Below are 23,093 nucleotides of genomic sequence, written 5' to 3'. Positions count from 1 at the left end.
AAGAGGGTCATGTTAAAACCTTTTTCCTCTCCCACTGCTGGTGGGGTTGTCCCAACAAATGACACTGTCCTCTGGAGAAACATCTCAAACAGACCACCACAGGCAATCAGGACACACACTCTTGCTGGCTGACTGAGCAGACCAGGTAACAGCTAGGATGGCGCCAACCAACCCCTTCCTGCTTAGTTCCCTGTAGGTCTGTTTTGGTAAAAGGGGAAACAAGATGAGTTTTGATTTTTCTCTCCCATATGCAACTAATTAGGCTACCCATGACAATCAAATCCCAAACCTCATTCAACTGTACCCAGTGAACAGGAGCAGTGTGATGTGTCCATTTCCTTGCCCAAATGATTTTTTGTAGCCAACTTTCTTCCTTAAGAAGTGCAGCTCTATGCCAGAAATATAGGCCTCAAGCCAGGGTTGATACTTTAGAAAGTCACAGAAGACAACTGAAAGGCATTCAAGTCACAACGAGCAACTTTTCAATGACTGAAGCTTTTATTGTAATCAAGTGTGGGTAAATGCAAACTTGCTTTATGTATTTGTTTGGGTGAAGGATGCATGCGCACACACCTTGAACCCATAGACTCCCAACTCAACACAAAACAAGGAAGCCACCAGCATCTTTGATAAACCTTTATTATTGTTATTGTTATTAATAATTATTAAATTTGTATACCGCCCTTCATCCAAAGATCACAGAGCAGTTCACAACATAAAAAGAAAACACAAAAGACTTAATAAAACAAAAACAAATACCCCCCCTCCCACAAACACATTTAAAAGGCCATAAAATGTTCATCAGCCAAAGGCCTGGTTATTCAGGAACGTTTTTGCCTGCTTTCTAAAGATATATAATGAAGGCGCCAGACGGGGCTCCCTGGGGAGAGCATTCCACAAGTGGGGAGCCAACACAGAAAAGGCCCGTTCTTATGTTGCCACCCTCTGGACCTTTCATGGAAGAGGCACACAAAGTAGGGCCTCAGATAATGATTGCAGCGTACGGGTTGGTTCATATGGCGAGAGGCGGTCCTTGCCTGTCCCCTACCATCACAGGCTTCTTGTTTTGTTAGTTTTGCCCTTCATATATTAAGGTTACAGCTACAAAGACAGTTCATATTGCATTGATTTGTATGTGCTGAAATCTCCTCAGGCCACCAAAGGTAAGGGGGAGGTCTCCCAAGGGTGGAGTGACTCACAAAAGGGGTGGGGAAAACACACGACTGAGATATGAACTCAAGGCAGACAGGCAGTTTCCCCCAAAGCAGCAGCGGACAGACCCAACTTAAGGCCCAAAGAGAACTGGCGGAGAGGAAGCTGCTCTCTGCTGCACAAGGCTTTCTGTGTACAGAGCAGCAGCAGGGCCCTCTGAGCCGCTGCAGCCTTCAGGGATAACTGCTTCTTCACAGTGCACTTTCCTGACCCTGGAGGAGGAGGAGCAGTAGGCAGGCAGATCTGCCAGCACAGAAAACAGCAACAGCTCAGCTCCAGGCATCAACTTCCTTCCACACATCAGAAAAATGAGCATTTTGTGATTTTTCTCTCCCTGAGATTTATTTTTCTCTCTCCCAAGTCCAATTCAGCCCTTTTCATTATTAACCATTTTTTTAAAAAAAAACCATCTAGTTTGTGGTTTGTCCAACACCCATAAAAATAAAGTCACTAATGATGAGGCGATGCCACAGTAAGGCAGACCCCCAAAGAAGGGCCTTTCATTCCCCACCACCCACCACTCTCCTAAGGCTTTTCCCCACAAAAGGATTTTTTCTTGACTGAGGCTCTCAGTCAACCCAGATGCAGGACAGGCAACACGAAAAGGAAATGGAGCACTAAGGACCTCTGAGGGGGTCCAATTTGCAATGATTCTTTTATTAGACGATGCTAAAAATGTGCAAAACGTTTTTAAGAACATAAATATGAGACCTGTACAAAAATACAGAATACCAAGGACAAAGTAACTATATTTAAACATGTCTACAAAAATAGTGTGACAGTTTCGTCTTTTGTCTTTAAATAAATACAAAATAAATATGCTTTGAAAGCAGCAAAACAACGACAAAAATGGAATGTGATGCTGGTCCCCAAGTCAAGGATCCCCTGGGCTGCAATAAGTCTTAGTGGACAAACTCAATGAACCCTTGAAACAGTGAAGTCAGAGATATGGCAGCCACCACCTTCCCTTCTCCCTATGATAAGCACCTGGTAGAAGTGGGTGGGTGGAAGCAAGCAGCTCCCCACTCCCTTCTAATAACATAATGAAGGCTACCATTTTCACCTTTGTCAGTTAACCTGGTGTGTTCCCCATAGCAAAATTTCTTCCTTGTCCAAAGTTCAAGTCCACCAGCCCACCCTAACCTAATTCAAACTCTAGCATCAACCTATAAAGTTCTATGGATGAATGAAGCAATGCAAGGCTTGAAGTTTCAAGGATAATTTGCTACCTACAGCACTTGGCAGAACTGTATTTGAAGCACCATGCAAAACGCTAACTGGGAAGCAAAAGTGGCCTCTCCACAGCCCCTGCCATGCTGCAGTGAGCTCAGATGCAGAGACTGGACCAGTGGCAACACAGCTCCCCAGTTACTTGGTCAGGCCATTCAAAATGTGCAGAACTGCACGTGCCAGGTCCTCTCAGCTACTCCAGCATGCAAACACAGACATGCAGACTCTAGACTGCAGCTGCTGCTTTTGTTATAAAGTGCATATTGCCAGCAGTTTTACAGGAACACAGAAACTATAATAAAAATAAAATATTTTAAACTCTGTCTGGCTAACCTGAAAGTAACACTCAGACTCAGCAGGGACTGGCTTTGCACCCTGAAGCCTTGGTTTTAATTTACACTGCAGCGTCAGAATTTTGAAGTAGAAAAATGAATTGCTCCTATCCAAAAGAAAACATGTAAACAGCATTTGGCCCAGCAGCCATTCCTACCCAAGGCAGGTCGTTTGCAGAATCAAAACCATGGCTAAGAAGAGTTTACAACTCAACAGAAAAAAGCTCTTTCAAGCAAGTTGGAAGATGATACATTCTCCAGCTGTGAGCTTGCGCAAAAGACTCTAAAGAGGCTAAAAGCCAGGCCACCACTGACAGCTCAAGAAACTTTCCTTCAATTCCCAGTTGGTCCCTTGAACATGGGAAGAACTGCCAAACGATTGTTTAAAACACACGTAGAGCTTTTGATAGCAACACAGTAGAAAGGCCCAATACCTCATCATTCCCCAACACACACCATCTGGGATTTTCACAGCTTAGTTTGATCAGCTTAGTGTCAGTCAACACATTCACAGAATGAAATGGTGGCACACCCTGGGGGTCAGAGCCCCAAGATTTTGTTGAAAAAGTTCAAGGGTCCAGGCACCACCTGGTCACCGCGACTGCACGCCCAGAGTCATCTTCAGGTTCTCATAGACCACGTAGCTAATGCTCACTGCTGGGATCACCTTCATGAAGTTGGGAGCCAAGCCCCTGTAGAGACCAAAGGCTCCCTCTGTCTTCAGGATATGCTTGAAGAGACTCCTCATTGTTACCTGTGGCGCTCCTTCGACTGAAGCTGAAAGAGAAGCCGTTGGACAATCATCAAGAGCCTGATCACATGAACTGTGGACTGCACAATACAGCATGTCAGGGGCTGGCAGAGTCCAGGGTGGGGGCAGAAAAATCTCAGGGAAGGGCCCAGAGGGTTGTGGGGGTCATGGCTGAGGGAGAGAGAGAAAGAATCAGAGGGTAGTGACAGGGAGGGGGACAGGCAAGTACCACTTGATTTCCCCCTGCTTATGTCCTCACACCAGCAAGCTCGTCCTGCCTCCCTACCTCCCATGCTGACCCCTTCCTGGAAGGAGGGGAGCAGGAACGTGCAATAAGTTCCCACACACTCAAAAGGCAGAATGGTGGTTGAGTGCCCCATAGGAGGAAGGATAATTCTAAGAGACATTACCCGCCCCCCAAAATCTCCTAGGTCCAGAAAAAGTGGGAAATGTAAGCAACAGAAGGGCAAACAAGGGCAAGATGAGCAGGTGACAGCAAAGGTTGTAAGGTTTTTAGCTGGGGCAATCAGAATAAGATCCACTATCTATTGATTCAAAACCCTAAAATGTATTTTATATACTTGACTTTTTTATTTCTATTCTTTGTATATCATATTGTTGTTTTATTGCTATGGCCGATGGCTGACGCAAATAAAGATTCATTCATTCATCTGGTAAGGTGGAGAGAACACCTGGAAGAATGATCCTCATCCAGCCCTTCTAGTATTTGGGGCTGGGAAAGGGAAAAGCACAGGTTCTGTTCAACTTTCCTAAAGCTGGAGCACAGCTTGGCAGTCAGGGTAGTAAAAGAGGGGATTAGCAAAGCTTGTATTGTGTTGTGGAGAAGAGAGGCTTATCTTGTGCATTGTCTGCAGTGCCTTGAGGGACTAATGTACCAAAGCTTTCTTTCAATAAAAGTGAATGGGAAAACCTCTACTAGTCACAGCTCAATTCCTGAGGGGCACTGCATACCAGACACACATTTAACTTGCTGTGTGGCGTTTAACAGCCTGTGATTATGTCTCTGTAACTACTTGGCTATGTGCCAGCCTGAGACAGATGCCAAGATCAGCCCAGCGCAAAGAAACAAGAGGTGTTTGCACTTAGATATGCTAACAACATTATAAACCTATAAAGCTTTACCTACTGTTGAGTTGGGGGCGGGGAGCAGGAAGACAAAAAAATTCCCCACCACCAGACACACATACACTAGAACAGTGTTTCCCAACCTTTTCTGGGCAAAGGCACACTTGTTTGATGAAAAAAGTCTCGAGGCACACCACCATTACAGCCCCGTGACGTCAGCGCGCAGCGTCACGCCGGGAGGGACGCACGAAAGTGTAAGTTTCAATTTTTCCCCTCCCCCTTGCCGGGGAACCTCCAAGCTTTGGGGGTGGGGGGGGGAGGAGGCAGCAAAGCGAGGCAGGAAGGAGAGCGCGGCTTGGCTGGGTGAGCTTTGGCAGGGAATGAGAGCCGCGAGGCGGGCGCCGCGGATGGAGGCGCTGCCCGCCGAGCTCGCAGGCAGCCAGGCAGGCAGACGGCGAGAGCCCCGCGCTGGGCGGCCTCTCCTCGCCGCCGCCGCCCCGCCTCTCGCCGCCCGACTCGCCCGCCTCCCTCCAGGCAACATCTCGCGGCACACTAGTGTGCCGCGGAACAGTGGTTGGGAAACACTGCACTAGAAACATAGGATCACAAAGTTAAATTGGGATTAGATTCAGGGCAAATAAAATTAAATACTTCTACAGAATTTATTTATGGGATTCACTGTTCAAAGATGTGTTGAACATTTAAGATTCTCAGGTGCCTTTCAAGAGACTTAGACAAAAACATGGAGGATAATGTCTATTGTTTACTTAGTTATTGTGGCTAAGTAGAACCTTCAGGTTCAGAGATTGTATATATTTCTAAAAGCCAGGTGCAGAGCAGCAAGAGTTTCTGCATCATAGGTTACACCCAAGGGCCTCTCAAATGCTCTTACCCTGAGCTTGCATTCGTGTGCGTACTAGGGCAAGAGGGTAACTGGCCAGTTGTCCACAGGTGCTAGAGATGGTACCACAGGCCAACAGAACGAACACCCCTGGATCAGCACTGTTCACAGCATAACGTTGCAGCCAGCTGTTTTTCAATGTCTAGGAGGAAAAAATAAATTGTTCACAAAGCAAGCATCAGTAGGACCCTTACGAATCAATAGTATGGGATTTGAGGTGGAGTAGGGAGAGACCAATACTACAACTTTGAATATCCATGCTGCAAATCCTAGACTAGAGCACAGGTGGGAAATTTCACTGGAACTTAGCAGATTGGTGTCAGGACTCTAGCCTTCCTTAGCACATTCCTTTAGGACAGCAGATCTCAACCTGTGGGTCCCCAGATGTTGGACTACAACTCCCATCATCCCTGAGCTCTGGCCTTGCTAGCTAGGGGTGATGGGAGTTGTAGTTCAACAACATCTGGGGACCCACAGGTTGAGAAAGGCTGCTTTAGGATATCTGCAACTTCCTCTCCCACAAAGCAGCTGCCAAGCCTCTTACCTCATATACAGCCAGGTCAATTCCTGCATAGGGAATGATCCCCAGCATATTGGGGATGTAGCCTTTGTAGAAAGCACCCATTCCTTCTTTGGTGAGGATGTTCTTGGCACAGTGCAGCATCCCTGAGTACTGCCCTGTTTTGCGCAGGGCCATCCGTGTCTTCAGAACCTAGCCCATGAGAAGAACAGATGCATCAGGAAAGCCTGTATAGAACAGGCAGGCAAATACAAACTTTTCCTGAACCAAGTCAAAGAAAGATAACTAGTAAATTATGTGTTCTTAAACCTTGGGTCCTCAGGCATTGTTTAATTACAGCTCCCATCATTCCCAGCCAGTTTTGCCAATGTTGAAGTCCCAACATCATCTGAGGAACCATGGCTGAAGAACACTGCAATAGACCACATTGCTAGTGAAGTCTTAGTATCTCTGATGGGCATGTCACCAATGAAGTCACCACTGTGGGAAGAGTTGCATCTAAAACATTTGAAAGCAGTCTGTTGTATGCAAAAGAAAAGGAGAACATCAGCTGCCAAAGGCTAAATTCAGGAACTCACCTCCATTGGGTAGATGCTGCTCTGTGCAATGGCTCCTGCCAATGAACCTGCTACCAGCCTCTCATGAATCCTCAGCACCTCCTGGTCAGTGCCAATGAATCGCTTGATCTATAGATATAAAAGAATTATGTCATTTGATACAGCAGTCTGCACAATTCACACCTGCTTCTTATTCCCTTGTTAGCCTCAACATTGGGATGTTAGCTGAACAAAAGCAGCACCATCTCATTCGCCGTGCCTTGGGTTCGCCTGATGATTTTACCTGTTCATAGGCCATGAACTTGATGGCAGACTCTGGAGCAATTTTCAAAACATTGATGCCATTCCCTCGCCAAAGTGACCTTGTGCCACCCTCTCTGATCATCTGGGCAAAGCCTCCAACGATGCTCATGTTGTTACTGCGAGAAGCATGGACCTGAAAAGGAGAAAGACATTTCTGGTTGGATCCAGGCCCATTTTCAGTTTTCCTGCTTGGGCAAAAAAGCTTTTCTTATCTACATACAAGTTTTAAACTAGCTTGCCTCACAAGTGTAGCAGGAAAAGGGACACTTTCATTCAACATCAGTTATCTATAGTCCAATATTATCAAAATTAGTAGCTCATGGAACAGCAAGAAGTGAAAAGGGAAGCAGTGGGATATGGAACTGATGACGAAAGGGAGGCATGGGTCAGTCCGGTGACTCCTATGCAAAGTCCAAATTCCCATTTCACAAGGTACTTCCAATGACAGCTGTGTTTCTCTGTCCTTTGAGCCCAGAACAGGAAGAGCTGCCAGCAAGTCACAGGTTACCTCATTTCCAGCTAGAGCTGTCAGGACTAGTTTTAAGGGATTGCGTGTTCTGCCAAGGCTGCACAGTCCAAGGACTGTGATGTTGTTAACCTGACCTGCCCAACTTCCAAAAAAACTACAAGTATAAATTCTGGAGGGAACCAGAAGTGCAGGTCATATGTAGAAAAGCAGGGCTCACAGAAACTGCTGAGAGTGGCTTCCCTCTGGGTGTCAGAATGACATACAAGCAGACATCACCATATGTTACAGCTCTCTTGTTTCTGGAGGAAAAGTCTTGCAAGACTGTATTCTATCTATATCCTTGAACTAAGAGGAAAAGTTGATGGAGCCAAGACAACAAAGACCCTTCTGCCGAGCTTCCACCCTTACCTGCATGAGAACTTTCAAGCGGTCCAAGGGAGCAGTGCATGTTCTTGACACTGCCCCTGCCCCTCCACCTGCAACTAGGTGTCGCCACCACATTCCAGTCTGCCTCTCTTCCACTGTGAACTCATCTGGTACTGTCAGGTTCTCTCCTACATCAAAAATCTGCAAAGCAATAAAGCATGGCATGAGTAAAACCATTTTCTTCAGCTGTACTAGGTGTGCATGAGGGCTTCCTCAGAGATCTGTTCATCATGCACCTAGATTAAACAATTTAAGCATGGAAGCAATTAGCACTAGTTTACTATTTCAACACCTGCATCTGCTTTATCTGTATCTGCAGCAGCTTTGTTCTCCCCTGCATGTGGTTGAGGCTAATAAAATTCATTAGAGGGTATTTCAGAAAATATACCAGAGTTGTAGTTCCAAAAATGGGCCACCTGCCAGCCTTGCAATCTGCTGGTGTTCAAAATGACTGGCCAAGAGGAACAGAACAGGGGGAAAGATCTAGAGTTCTTCTGGAGTTCACAGCCTAGTTTGATCTCATTATGCAGCACTAAAAGCCAAATTTAATCAAAGAGCATCGTATCACTTTCCAGAGCTGGCAGGTTGCAAACTAGCAGGACCCAGTTGTTTGCATACCTTGGGTACAAGTCAAGCAGCTTACCTGCCTTCCCACTCCCTGAGAACATTCACTTTCACCTGTGCCAGAAATTTTAAGAACAAGGCCAGAAGGCACATAAAAACAGAAAGCAACTAGAGCGAGAAGGCAGCTAGCTTTTGATGGAGACTGCTGATAGGAGTCAAGAGCATGGAGCGGGACCCTCACAAATGCAACCATGAGTTTCACATATGTTGTGCATGAAGGATCTTAATTTCTTACCGTTGAGTGCTTCCAGTACAGGATAATCTCAGGAATGTTCTCCACAGGGTGCAACAGGTGATAGTCACGCCATTCATTCCAATCTATTGTCATTGTTCCATTTTTATCCATGCTGCAAGAATCAATTGGGAAGGTAAAATGAGCCAAGAGGAGGAGGTATGGCATATCAACTCTTTAGCTCCACACCAACCACACAAAACATAAATATTTGCAGAAGAGGACTAAAGAACATGCAAGCACAATTTTAAGAGCTTTATGTATCAGATAGCGTAAAATACTTGGAAGAGTAATTTTCAAACAGTCATGAGGACAAAAATCTTTCCTGGGATCACAGGACAGCTCATGAGGAACAAATTGTGTGGGGCCATGTGGGGCTAAGGTGGCTTCTCCACTGCCTCTCCCCACATCCTCTTCCTTTCACTGGGTCCTCCAAAATTAAATATGTAAGGCTGTGCAGGATGGACATAAGATATTCCATAGGAAGAGTCTAGATTAGTTAATATGTGTGGTCATAAAACGAGTCAGATTAACTAGTGAGTGGCATGTGTAACTGTGTGTGCACTCCCCTAAGTGTGCTACCTTGGGGCAGCAGGAGGAAGAAGTTTTGAACTTGAGTGTTTTTCCGTCCTTACCAATTAAATCAGTCTTACTAATCGAGAAAGGATTCCCAAGCATGAGACATAAAAGTGCTGGTTTTAACATACTCTTAAGCATCAATTCAACCTTAGCCCTATTGGCTTGCTTGCAGTTACCTTCTGGAAACAAAAATATGTGCTGTGCTTTAGTTACCCCTTATTCTGCATATTTTTCTGCTGTTTTAGGAGTGCTTTATATTGATTAGCTGTGTAATTTGTTGATATTGATACTGAATTTTTTATGTTTTTATGAGATATACTGGTGTCTGCCTGTGGACTCAGCCTCCATCACCACCAGGCTCACTAAAAATCTGCTACACATTACCAACTTCATTGCGGGTGGGGAGAAAAACTAGTACAAAAAGGAAAAGGAGCCAGACAAGAATATACACTTGGTACTTACTAGGTGACAGGACCCCAGAAGTGTCCCGTTCTTATTCTGACAGACAGGGAAGCAGAGGGGGAGCAAAGAGCAAGAAAGGGACAAATGTTAAAAGTTAGTGCAACATGCATGCAGCTGAAAGCATTTCAGTATGTTATGTTGCATGCACGTATTAAAGCAGCGAGCACTGGAACATATACCTCGATTTATACCTTAATTTAAGATTTTCTAACCTGCAGAAAAGCATTATATACTGCAAGGACAGCAATTCCAGAATGCTGGCAAAATCATTCATACCTCTTGCTTAGCAGCCATTAAGCAAGTTCCCGCTTGGCCTACATGCTACTTGTCTATCTTACAGGACGGAATGTTAGCACCGTAAATCAATTCCTGGCAAGGATGAAGAAGCCTTTCCAAGAGGGAACGCTGCTCTCTCATGAATCAGCATTCTGCTTACTTTTGATGTCACATGCTCTTATGCATTCTGGCCTCCATCTGTCCCTACTGTTCCAGCAAAAGATGTCAGTGGATCTTCACCTGTGATTGCTATTCTAGCACCATTTGCTGCTCTAGCATGCTTTGCTATAGACGAAACGCTGCAGAGTTGCTTCAGAGGTTTTATAAGGGGAGAGATATAAAGGAAGAGAAGGGAGACAAAGCTAACACCTTACCCCATGGTCGCCAGAGTGAAAACACTAGAGCCACCTGCAACACTTACCTCTTGAGAATTCTCTCAGCCTGCTGTTCAGATATCTTGACTCCCAGGTCCCGAAGGGACTGCACGATCTCCTGGGCGTCAATGCAGCCTGTAAAGATGACAAGCAAGCTCTAAGCTTTATGAACAAAACAAAGCTGTCAGACAATCTGCAACAGAATCCCTTCGCTCCCAATAAATAAACCAAAATGTGCATACCATCATTCTTTTTGTCTAAGCTCTTGAAAACCAGTCTCAGTTTCTTTTCATGGTCTTGGAGATAGTGAACGAACTCCTCAAAGTCCAGCTGCCCATCTAGGTCCTTATCTCCAGCTTTAACAATTTTCTGTATGAAAAGACACACAAAAATAACATTACAGGCGGTGATCATTTTAGGCACGCCCAATGGACACACAATTGCAGACCTGTGGATCCTTTTGGACACAGAAGAGGGCAGAACAAGGGACATAACAGGGCAGGGTGCACTTATACATGCCCAATCGACGCAGACGGGGGCTGGGAATGGAACCCCTGCACAAAATGATCTCTGCTTGGACTTCATTTTGTAGCTTTTTTATATAGCCGTAGCTAGGGAACAGGAGCTGGGAGAATACATAGCACACCTGTTTTTGAACAGCCTCACACATACTGTAAAAACTAAGAATCCAGAGCCCCACTGCATCAGGCCAATGGCACATATAGCATCCTGTTCTCACAGTGGCCAACTACATGCCTATGGAAACCCTAAAAGCAGAACTGGAGCACAGCAGTCCACTCCCCACTGCCAGGAGCTCTTAAATTTAACCAAATATGTTTGATACCAGTTGTGCTGGTTTTTTGAGAGACAGTATGTGTGTTTTCCCCAAACACTGCTAGGCTACACCTTGTCTTAAGATGCGGGATCAATGTCATGGGCTTGAGAGAAGTGAGAAGAGAGCGAGCGCTCTAGTTCTTCTGTAAAAGCTCCTTGCTAGGCGCTGGGTACAGAGATGTCATCGTACTTTGCCTCTGAACAGGGAAGCAAGGAAGCTAAACCACACCAGCTACTAGAAACAATGACTGACCACCAAATCCAAATACATGAGCTGAAGAGAGATGTCAAAAAGCAGCTCTGAGGCAAGCATGAACTGATTTGGTCACCCTGCAGTTATGCACTTGTGCAAGATACTGGGGGAAACTAGATTTTAGAAGCAAAGTGTATATTTACAGAAGAGATTAAGAGATGGCAAAGTCATGTTGTTAATAAATAAGGAAACTTTATCCTTAACATTCCTCTTAGCAGGAAACAGCACCTTGAGCCTTGCCCAGATAGGCAGGTAAGCAAACCAGACACAGCAACTAAATGGCTGGGTCAATGGCTTTGCTATCACCTGTTTTGCATAGAGAGCAGGAAATTTGTTAAGTGAGATAATTATATGCCAAAAAGCACCCAGCAAAGACCAGCTGGCTCCTCACAATGGCTCAACTGGGCTGCCTGCTGATCTCCACACAGCACAAGGCTATGAGTCGCTGGTGCCTGCATTAAATACCAGTCTACTAGGCTAGAGTGCCAAGAAACAGAACCTGTCAATACCTAGCTCCACTTGCAAGACCATGAAAAATTAGAAAAAATAGTGGAATGGGTTAGCATACTGCATTTTTAATATAAAAAAATTCCTTCCAGTAGCACCTTAAAGACCAACTAAGTTAGTTCTTGGTATGAGCTTTCGTGTGCATGCACACTTCTTCAGATACACTTCTTCAGGTATCTGAAGAAGTGTGCATGCACACAAAAGCTCATACCAAGAACTAACTTAGTTGGTCTTTAAGGTGCTACTGGAAGGAATTTTTTTATTTTGACTATGGCAGACCAACACGGCTACCTATCTGTAACTGCATTTTTAATAATTAGGCTGCTGATAAATATGTTCCGTATTAAAGTAATAAACGTTTCATATTGTATAAGAAACGACTCCCCTGAGAATTACGCTAAACATAATTTGAAATGCTCCTTCCTCCCCTTCCCTGTCCCCCATATTACTAAACTTAGGCCTTCATATAATTTAATACCCCTCCTAACCTAAACTTAATAAGGACAGCCGGTCACCATCTGTGGTGACCTTTGAGACTTCCAAGGTGGATCTGATCTGCAGACAGACATGTGACAGTTGTAAAAGAAGAGAGATAGAAGGGGTCATAATTTGTAAGCTAAAGATAGAAGGCAATCTCTGGCATGTCATCAGATAACTGCTAACGAGCCAATTCAGGGTTTCCCAATACCACATGACCCTTTGGGAGAGGCAAGGAAGCCCTGCGGTCTCTGTAAGCTGGTCCTGGAGAAGCCAAAAACGCACCTCCCCTTTCTGTAAAGGATACTGCAGCGGATACAAGGCAAAAGGGGGAAATGTCTGCTAATGAGCACTCCCAAAACCTTCTGCCAAGTAATCTGCCCCCACTGAACTCGCATCTCTGTGATGCAAACGATTTCTAAAATTGTAACTCTGGGCTCACATCACGGTCAGTGCTGAAATTCTTTCCTACATGTGCACTGGGTCTGCACATTAATCTTCTTGCACTGAGAAAGCAAGACTGCTAAGGCCCCAATTGATGCAGGTTTTGAGGTTACTGTACTAAACAGTGTGGTGTTCCTACAGTTCTGATATTTACATTTAAAAAATCAGTCTGCTTCCATGTATCCCCTCAATCATTGTACTCAACCCCATCCAGTGTCTCCATGTCAGCAAAAGACTTCTGGTAACCACATTTGAATGCATGATGCTACAAACTGCAAGGCTGTTAGATTCTAGCCTAGTGTGCATTCATCAGTGCCTTGATAGCCATGACATTGTGACACACTGCTAGTGTGAAGGTCCAACAGAACAATGTGAAAGGAAGGGTCATATTGGATGTTACATGGCCAATCTTATTGCCCTGATACCATCATACACTCTCCTTCAAGCATGGCTGTTGAATAAGTGATAAGAGCTTGCCTTTGCTCACAAGCAAATTAACGAGTGATTAACTCATTAACAAAAATCTGAAGCGCATCTGATAATATGTTTGTTTCAGTTTGAGGAGGTGCAAGATGCTGGCTTTCAAACACTAGAAAGAGAATGAAGGAAATAACTGGGGTGGGGAGGGGAGAGAAGAGAGCTCTGAACGAACCCATATTCCTCATGAAAACCAGCTAACTGGCTAACATACCAGAACGCTGTTGGGACTGCAGTGATAAACAAGGGAGATTCATAATCAAGTAGGCGACTTATCACCCACAAAATCCTCTCTGCATGTGCACATGAACGCTTCTATTACTTACTATCTTTATAGCAGCAACTACTGCATGTTGCCATGACTGGTAACATTGCCAGAGGGAAAGGGCTGAAGCTCAGTGGTAACACATCTGGTTTTCACACAGAAGGCCCCAGGTTCAATTTCATTTTTTTATTTGTTGCATTTATATCCCTTCCCTCCAAGGAGCTCAGGGTGGAGTACATGGTTCTCCCCCTCCCCATTTTATCCTCCCAGTAACCCTGCGAGGTATATTTTACAAGGTTGTTACTGTTCTTCATCAGATCTTAACCTATTTGTAAGAATGGATTCCAAATATCACTGAATTTGAATATACAGTTTTGGGTTTTCCCCCACTCCCCCCTTTGTTTTCCCTTCTGCACAGGTTCTGTTTCTCTTTTTCTTTTTCTCCTTTTGTTTGCACCTCCCCATGTTTGATGCACATATAGTTATGTGCCTTTTGAACTTTCAGTAAAGATGTTACCAAAAAAAAAACCCAAACCCTGCAAGCTAGGTTGGGCTGGCCGAGAGTCACCCAGCGAGCTTTGTGATTAGGTGGGGTTTCTGCCAGGTCCTAATCAAACACTCTGCCCAATATGCTGCCCAGGCACCTCTAGCTAGAGCTGGGAAAGATACCCTGCCTCCTCCACTGACAACAGCATCAGTAACATTGAGCTAGGTGAACCACTGCTCTGACTCTGTGTGAGCTTCCCATCTTCCATATGGAAACAAATATGACACCCCTTATGTACTTAGGTTTTAAGCCAGACCAGCACAACACAAAACATGATCCACCAAATTCAAAACAGCCCAGCAGATGTGAATTGTTGCCTGACAGGTGCTTAACAGCTCCATTTATGCCAAACTCTTGTTCAGATACTTCATTCAGACACTGCTGGGCTGTATTGGATCACAAGTTGTGCAGGCTTGCTTTTAAAAACTTACGGTCTCCTGAACTTTCACATGAACCCTGGGTTGCATCCCACTAATTTCTAGTCAAAGTAGACCAATTGAATGAAATGAATGAATTTAAGTTAGCCATGTCCATTAATTTCAATGGGCATACTCTGAACAGAACATTGGCTATCTGAGCTGAACTTCCTGTGTTAGGAAAGATAGGTGGGAAATGAAGAGATTAACTGATGCTGCCTTCTTCCTGCCACCAACAATGCCACCCAGCCCTGGATATGCCTCCTCTTCACCTTAAATGTCCCTGGTACATCCCTCTCCACCCTCTTTATTTGCATGTAGGCTCAGTTGTAGTAACAATAGGCACAGCCAGTTCCATCCTTCAGAAGAATCAAGGACCTGGCCAAAATTGCTGTCACAGGGTGTTCTAGAGAAGGATGCTGGGTCAAGTTGCTCATATTGATATACATGATACTAAAAGGGAGGGTTTCCCCCACTTCAGATTATATACAGCCAACTGAAGTTTGGGTCCAACATGAACTGGCATTAGAACACACACCCAAAGACTTTGTGGAAAATAGGTAGTATGAAGCAGAAGGCAGCACAAGGGCTGAATGTTGGAAATGCACCAGGTGGGCCTTGGAAACCCATTACATCTCCACACAATCTTCCACACTGTATTTACATTGCAAGGAAAATGAGAACTTGTGGAGGAAGGGCAGGGAAGATGACTCACCAACCCTCTTTACAATGAAAGCTGCTATAGAGCAGCAGCTAATAACTATCCCAAGCTAGAACCTGCCTCCAGAACAGAACTGGGCTTAAACTAGGGAGATACCCACTTGATCCTTGAAGTTAACAGAATAAACTTGAGCCATTGACCCAGTCCCAACCAATTTTACCTAGACAGCCTGTTGTCCAGATAAAAGGAGTGGAAGGCAAAACTCCTTGAAGGCATAGAGGAGGTCATACTGAACAGATTAGAACAATTCAGCTCGCATGCATTCTTTCATACCTGCTTCCATTGACGATAGGTGGAGAACTCCTGGGAAGGAATCAAAAGGCTCAGTCTGAAGATGGGCTTCAGATTCTCAGGAAGCCCCTTCGACTCAAAGTACTCAAACTCTGCCTGGGACTCGCCGAAAGTCGGCACATAGAGGCACAGGCAAAGCATTTCCCCCAGCTGTGCTCAGGCTCTCTTTGTAAACCACCCAATTCCGCTCCTTTCTCGTTTCTCGTGCTTGAGAGGAAATGCCGGCAAGACTCATGACACATGCCTATGAGCTGTCCTTGCTGTGCTGTGATTGGCTGCCCGAGCCCTGCCCTTCTGCTTAAAAGGGAAGCTTGTGTCTCTCAAGCCCTTCCCAGCCAGCCTGGATTCCTGACAAGTGCGTGTGAGGCAGCTCCAGATTGCTCAATCCCTGCTTTCCCCTAACGTCACTTTCCCCGGCAGGCTAGATTAACCCTCTGCAGCCTCTTCTAGGCTTCAGAGCTGCTCTAGACAGGGCTATGTGACAGTTCTACTTTACTGGTATGAAAAAGAGTGAAAGCCCTATGCAAAAGACACTCAGGACACCCAAACTGTTATCTGTACATCAATTCATATGGGAAGGGCTAATAGGGGACAATGTTTTAAAGGGAGGGAGGAAGAAGAGAAGAGAACCGATGATTCCACACTGAAGCAAATCTGATCCTGATTTAAGATAAAACACAAAACACTTTGGGACACTACCAAGTCATTAATGCAGCAGCAACAAAAATACAACAAAGCCATCAGGCATTTCAAATGCCACCTGAACCCCACTAAGGATGAAGCCTGACGGGTTTCCTGTGGGAAGGAGTTCCTCATAAGCAGATGCCACCACTATATAATAATAATAATTTATTATGTGTACCCCACCCATCTGGCTGGGTTTCCCCAGCCACTCTGGGCTGCTTCCAACAAAGATTAAAAATACATTAAAATGTCACACAATTAAAAGCTTCCCTGAAAACAACTAAAAAACAACCCAGCACCCAGCTTGTGTACCAGCCCCAGCTCCTCTCTGTTGTGGTAAGGTATGAAAGGTAAGCTCAACAGGATATGCTATGCCACCTTCTGTGATGGCTGTATGAAACAAGTGGCTTGTGTGTTTCAGCTTTCTAAAGAGGAAGGGAGGAAGGGAAAAGAACCACTAGGTGAGAATGAGCAACTCATTCAACTGCTGTACATGTTTGCACTGAAGTATACTGCAGGCAGCATTGGGTACCTTGCAGTGGCCAGTGTTCTACCAAAAAAATTAACTCATTTTATAAACAATATTCTGATTTAATATTCAATGGGAGGGGGGATCAGGCAAAAGAGGTGTGATTTGTTACTCACACTGTTGTGAATACCACAGAGAAATTAGGATGTTACACCCACAAATTAACATTACACACAAACGTTTGCATACCATAGTTCTAGCGTCAGGCTCAATTCACTGACATGGTCAGGACTTTTTTCAGCAGGAAATCAGTGGGTGCTATTGCCATTCTAAAAGAATGAGGCAGAAAGAGGTGAGTTCCTCTTTTTCTAGAAAAATAGTACTGAACATGGTTAATTTCCCATTTTGCAGCCATTCACTTTGAACTGTGGGGGAAGCAAGGAGGATTCTGGAGATAGCATTCACAGACAGGAACCAGCTGCTAGCTATGGAATTACAATTGCTGAACTCTGATCCTTGAGCTGCCTTACAAGACTGTGGGATGGGACAGTAGCTGAGCAGTATAGCCCATGTGCTGCATGCAGAAGTGCCAAGCCCAACCCTTGGCATCTCTAGTTAAAGGCCAACTCAGGTGCCAGGGCTGGAATAAACTCTTCTGGCTGAGATCTTTGAAAGCTGCTGCATGTCAGCATGTACATAAAACTGAGCTTGATAGACAAGCAGTTTGAGTTAGTGTCCTGGTTTACATGTCACTTTGAAGCACAGTTAAGCTGAACTGTGGTTTAAAGATGCATGTGCAGTGTGCTTGTGCACAGGACTGAAACCGTGCCTGTTTTGCTCCCCCTCTCAACCACACAGCTGAGAACCAAGCCATGATTTGGCTTAGCCCTATGTCCAAAGTCAGGGATGCGGGTGGCGCTGTGGGTTAAACCACAGAGTCTAGGACTTGCTGATCAGAAGGTCAGGGTTCGAATCCCCGCGATGGGGTGAGCTCCCGTTGCTCAGTCCCTGCTCCTGCCAACCTAGCAGTTCAAAAGCACGTCAAAGTGCAAGTAGATAAATAGGTACTGCTTTGGCAGGAAGGTAAACGGCATTTCCGTGCGCTGCTCTGGTTTGCCAGAAGCGGCTTAGTCATGCTGGCCACATGACTTGGAAGCTGTACGCCGGCTCCCTCGGCCAATAAAGCGAGATGACTGGACCTAATGGTCAGGGGTCCCTTTACCTTTATGTCCAAAGTCAGGTAGATGGATTATCTCTCTCCAAACATACAAGCTGTAACTAAATCTCAACTAAAGCGTCCACGACAGATGGACATCAAACCTCTGCTTAAACCCATTTTTAAGGCTGAAAGCAGGAAGTAGTACTGTAACAAAACTGTACTACTAAACTGAACAGAGCCTCAGAGGCAGAATTAAACAAAAGTTGTCATGTGTCTGGCAGAATTATCTCATGAATGCAAATTATACCATAAAGGTGGAATATTACATTGTGGGAAAACTACACTGTAATAAATCCTGACAAAATAAAGTTTAATTATGTCTCCACAACTTGTATGTTCAACTAGTAAGCAGTTTAATTATGGATGAAAAATAGGAAAAGCATTTCCAACTAATTTGTCCGTTTAGAGCCCTTTTATCACTCCACCAGTTGTGCCCTTTCATGTCTGTTACCTAACATGGATTAACCTTCTCTCCCCCCTCCACCTCTGACGTCTATTCTCCATAGCAAACAGGATCTTGTCTCAAAATTCCAGATCCTCTTAGAGATCAGCAGCAAGCTGCGCAAGGGGGGGGGGGAAAGCAACCCAAACTTCACCTCACTTCTGCCAACCAACGTCCAAGTGCTCTCACCCAAGTGAACTCAAAGCGCTGCCACTTTCTGGTGTTACGTCTGCCAACTAGGTGAACAGAGCTAAACTCAAGACAAATATTTTAGTTGTGATAGCTAGAAATCTAAAGCTTGGGTATGAGCCCAGCCCCCCAGGGACCAGAGACGTCACTTTTTAGTTCAAACTGAAGCACATGCAAGTTGCTTATGACAGTTTCGTACATTTTTTCTTACAAAGTAATCTACCTCTACCTGGAAACTGGTAACCATAGTTGGAATGTGGAAAAAGTCGTAAGGGAGTTTCACTGTCCCTGTAGCACTAATGGGCTGTACCAATAATGTGACAGATCAAACTATGCAGTGATGGGTTAAAACTCCCCAACTAGGTCACAGCCCAACCTACAGCAAGTCACACCAGCACTGGCTTCACACAAATAGATGGTAAAAAATTAAAAAATGAGTGCCAAATCTGAAAAGGTTCAGACATCTTGTGCAATAGACAGTTTCGACTTGGGGCTGTAAAGTCCTTGGATTCTGTTGCCTACCGAGCTATGAAACTCACTGGGTGACCTTGACTTTGAGACAGTAACTCTTTCAACAACCTACATCACAGGATTGTTCTGACTGGACCCAAGAGACCCAATGCACCACCCTGAGCTGCCAGGAGAAATGGTGGAATATTACACAATATTATCCATTCAAATATAACAAGGGATTTTTGCAGCTTTTTAAGGCCAGGCACACTCAAGTTCCATTTAGCTCTAAATGGTTTTTGAGAAATCTGCAATTATGGCAGTTCCAATTACCCTTTGGTATGACTGGTGTGCTGTCCACTTTATAAATATTTTCCACTAATTTGAGTTTTTGTATTTATAAATGCTTTCATTTTGTACCGCCACCCCCATGGCGATGTTCCCTCATATGAACACTCAACCAGCACCAGGATTGACACACGTTATCGCAAGCTGCTCTTCTCACATCAGGTGCCAGTACCACTCTTGACTGAGTCCCACTAAATTATATCCCTGTTTCATTTTACAAAACCTCCCTTCTCCAAAATAGCCTGATTCTGACCATCAACATTTGGTATCCCTGGAATGGAATGTTGCAATTCCATGCCGGGAAATATGGTGGCCTCCACTGGTCATGTTGGGAGGGACTGGCTGAGCACAGCAACATTCAGAGCGCCCTGGCCATTCCTACTTGCTATGCCACAGAGACTGAAATCCTACAGAGAGTAAAGCTGCCAATTTAGGATTCTGCTCACAAAACAGACCCCAGAAAATGTTTGGGTGGCCATTTCAGATGCATCTTTGTGTGATTATCAGGCTCACAGTCAGAAACTTTGTACTGAGGTAAAGTAAGGATTCAGTATGACATTTTGCTTTCCCCATATTTACATACCTACATAATTTATGTAGCTGCCTCATAGCAGAAGTACTGTAGGAAGCCTGTGTGGTGTAGTAGTTAAAGAGTATCAGACTAATAATAATAATAATAATAAATTTTATTTATATCCCGCCCTCCCCAGCCGAAGCCGGGCTCAGGGCGGCTAACAACAATCAAATAATCAGTCAAATAATCACACAATCTAAAAATATTCCATTATAAAAATTAATTAAATCAAATTGATGGCAACCAATTAAGCAAAATTCTGAGCAGGTTGCCAGAGGAGGGAGTCAGGCTGCGCCCTGACCAAAGGACAGGGGTCTGCAACCCGGGGCTCCGGAGCCGCATGTGGCTCTTTTACACCTTTGCTGCGGCTCCGGGGTGGATACTAGTGAGGGGAGGAGGCGCATTGTGCGCCCCAACACTCCCCACTGTGGCAGGCGCTGTACTGGCTGTGACGTCGCATGGGGGTGGTGCGTGCGTTAGTCACACACCGTCCCGATGTCACCTTCCCGCCCGCCCGCTACATTGTAAGGGGCATGTACGCTGGTCACTGCATTGAAAGGGGGCATGTACGCTGGTCACTGTTTTGAAGGGGAGTGAAGAACACACACACACAAAAAGGTAACTTGTTAATTTAACGTTCATTTCTTTGAGGAGGAGTAATTCTGAGGGGTCAAACAAAGAAATAATAAAAAGTGACAAAAAAGTTATTTTTATAATGACGAGTTTTGCAGCTCCCAGTTTTTTTCCTTCGGAAACGGGTCCAAGTGGCTCTTTTTGTCTTAAAGGTTGCAGACCCCTGGACTAGGACCTAGGAGATCAGGGTTCAGCCTTCACTCCGTCATGAAGCTCACCGGGTGACCATGGGCCAGTTATAGCCTCTTAACCTACCTCACAGGGTTGTTTTAGGGATTAACTTAGGACTGGGGTGAATCATGTACTTTTTGGAGAAAAGGGTGGGATATAAATGCAATAAAAAAGCTCTTCTGCTTACCCACTTAAGAAAGCTGGAGGGGGCGGCCAGATGGAGAGGTCAGTTGCCTACCTGGCAACCAGAGATCTTTATGTGGTTGCAATTGGACCCACGCCAGTTGCAAAATGCACCTGGCTAATTTTGAACCATGTGCATGCAGAATTCTATACACTTCTCTTGTTGTCCTTACTCATCTTCTTTCTAAACTAAAAAGCCCCAAATGTTGTAACCTTTCTACATGGGTGAAAGCCCAGTGGTAGAAAGAACATGCTCGGTATGCATTAGGTCCCAAGACCAATCCTTGGCTTCTCTAGGTAGGGCTGGGAAAGAAATCCTGGAGAGCAGCTGCCTGTCAGTGCACACAATACTGAGCAACAAAAACCAATGGCCTGGGCTCAGAATAAGTCAGCTTCATATGCTGGGCTCTAACTCAGTAGTAGAGCATCTGCTTTGCATGCAGATGGGCCCTAGGTTAAATCTCTGAAATCTCCAGATAAAGCTGCGAATGTCATCTGTCCAAAACGTTGGAGAGCTGCTGCCAATCTGTGTAGACAATACTGACATAGATCGACCAATGGTTTGACAGTATAAGACAGCTTCCCATGTTTCTACAAGGGAACTGATCCAACCCCTTAATCATTTTGGCCGAAGCCACTTGTGCCTCTTGTCTAGAGTCAATGCTGGGTCAAGCAGACCTCTCCCACCCCCGACCACTGTTACAGGGTGCAGTTGCCACATCAGGGACTGTAGGAACAAACAGTACATAAAGAAATACATTATTTGACACCTCAGTCAAAAAACAGTTGCATAAATCAAAGCTTCAAATTGGTTGACAAAGAGAATTTTTTTCATGAGAAAGGAACAACTCGACTCCAAAACTGACCTTTTTTTTAACTGCCAGCACACTGGTGGGGATTTGGCCATGATGGTTTTGTGCCAATGTATCATGTGCTCATCACAATTTCACCCGTAGGAAAGAACAGTCCATTCCACAGGTCATCTTTGTCACAAAACTTGCCCAACAGTAAGGATAAACAAAGCCATCCCTTGCTGGACTTTGAAACTGGCCTTATTTAACTACATAATGTTTATTTGTACTTAGGTCATCAAATAATCCTTCCCCAGCCAAATGCCCTCCCCCTCTCTCTATATATATAACAACTACACTACCATCATCCCCAGGCAGCGTAGAGGACCTCAGGTTGGGAAAGCATGCTCTAAAGCAGTGGTACCCAATTAGTTAAGTACTGTGGACCTCCTTTTTTTTCAAAGTCAAGCCATGGATCTCCTACTTTTGAAAAGTTTGATATCTCTATGGTGGTTTTTGTTATGTGAATGATGCCAGGGACTCCGTGGGTTCAGTGTTAGAAATTAGCCAGGCACTAGTCGCTTCTTGCGACTCAGGATCACCCCCTTGCGACCAAGTGGAGATTTCCTATACCCAGGTTTGTGACTAAAATCTCCACCACAAGACAGCAAGAGCAATGTCACTGACTGAGCAAGCACAAAAGCTGTTATCAGACAGTGGCGGGAGTGGGGCCAAGTCCTACCTGCAAGAAACACATGAACAGGGCTATAAAAGAAGGAGGAATCAAGATAATACTGCCTAGGATTTTTATGACAGTAAGAGCTATTCGGCAGTGGATCAGACTCCCTCGGGGGTGGGGGGTGGACTCTCCTTCCTTGGAGGTTTCTAAGCAGAGGTTGGATGGCCATCTGCCATGGATGCTTCAGCTGAGATTCCTGCATTGCAGGGGTTGGACTAGATGACCCTTGTGGTCTCTTCCAACTCTTCAACTCTATAATTTTATGTACAGTTTCCCCCACCCCTAATGTAAGATATCTATTATTTCATTCTGCTTACAACCCACTAATAACAATAGTTTTTTGGGTGGTGTACAAGGTAACAGTGACAAATCACAATTATATAAAACACCAATTATAATGCTACAGAAACACAACTGTAATTTAGTCAAAACTAAAACAAAGCAGGGAAGTAAAATACTGCAGCACTAAGCTATAAGAGGAAGCAATTTTAAAAACCACACAGCTAAAATACTAAATCACAACACTGTACTAATAACGAAAGGGCCAGAGCTAAAAAGGCCCTTTCACTCATAAACACCTTCCCCTACCTAATTTGGCAATGGCATTTAGAAGCAATGTTAGAAAATCAGATATA

General features: G+C 44.7%; 1 protein-coding gene across 6 annotated transcripts in view; it reads right to left on the bottom strand.

Moving 5' to 3' along the window:
- Positions 1-621: 621 nt before the first annotated feature.
- Positions 622-23,093, bottom strand: part of SLC25A25 (solute carrier family 25 member 25) — a 43,390-nt gene continuing 20,918 nt past the window's right edge. For 2 of the 6 annotated variants that reach the window (XM_081179775.1, XM_081179777.1), the window contains exons 2-11: positions 10,577-10,703; positions 10,382-10,469; positions 9,685-9,720; positions 8,647-8,758; positions 7,770-7,928; positions 6,873-7,025; positions 6,611-6,718; positions 6,057-6,224; positions 5,504-5,654; positions 622-3,551 (exon numbers count right to left, since the gene is read on the bottom strand). In XM_081179775.1, the coding sequence (XP_081035901.1) occupies positions 3,367-3,551; positions 5,504-5,654; positions 6,057-6,224; positions 6,611-6,718; positions 6,873-7,025; positions 7,770-7,928; positions 8,647-8,758; positions 9,685-9,720; positions 10,382-10,469; positions 10,577-10,703 (1,287 nt within the window). In that variant the 3' untranslated portion in view covers positions 622-3,366. Of the gene's footprint in view, positions 3,552-5,503; positions 5,655-6,056; positions 6,225-6,610; positions 6,719-6,872; positions 7,026-7,769; positions 7,929-8,646; positions 8,759-9,684; positions 9,721-10,381; positions 10,470-10,576; positions 10,704-15,548; positions 15,803-23,093 lie in introns of those variants that run through there. The other 4 variants (XM_081179776.1, XM_081179778.1, XM_081179779.1 and 1 more) reach the window with 3 other exon arrangements.

The sequence above is a fragment of the Podarcis bocagei genome (assembly GCF_964188305.1).
Source record: "Podarcis bocagei genome assembly, chromosome: Z".
NCBI classification, from domain to species: domain Eukaryota; kingdom Metazoa; phylum Chordata; class Lepidosauria; order Squamata; family Lacertidae; genus Podarcis; species Podarcis bocagei.
The sequence above is the reverse complement of the archived record's forward strand: the minus strand, read 5'-3'. Positions and strand labels throughout refer to the sequence as shown.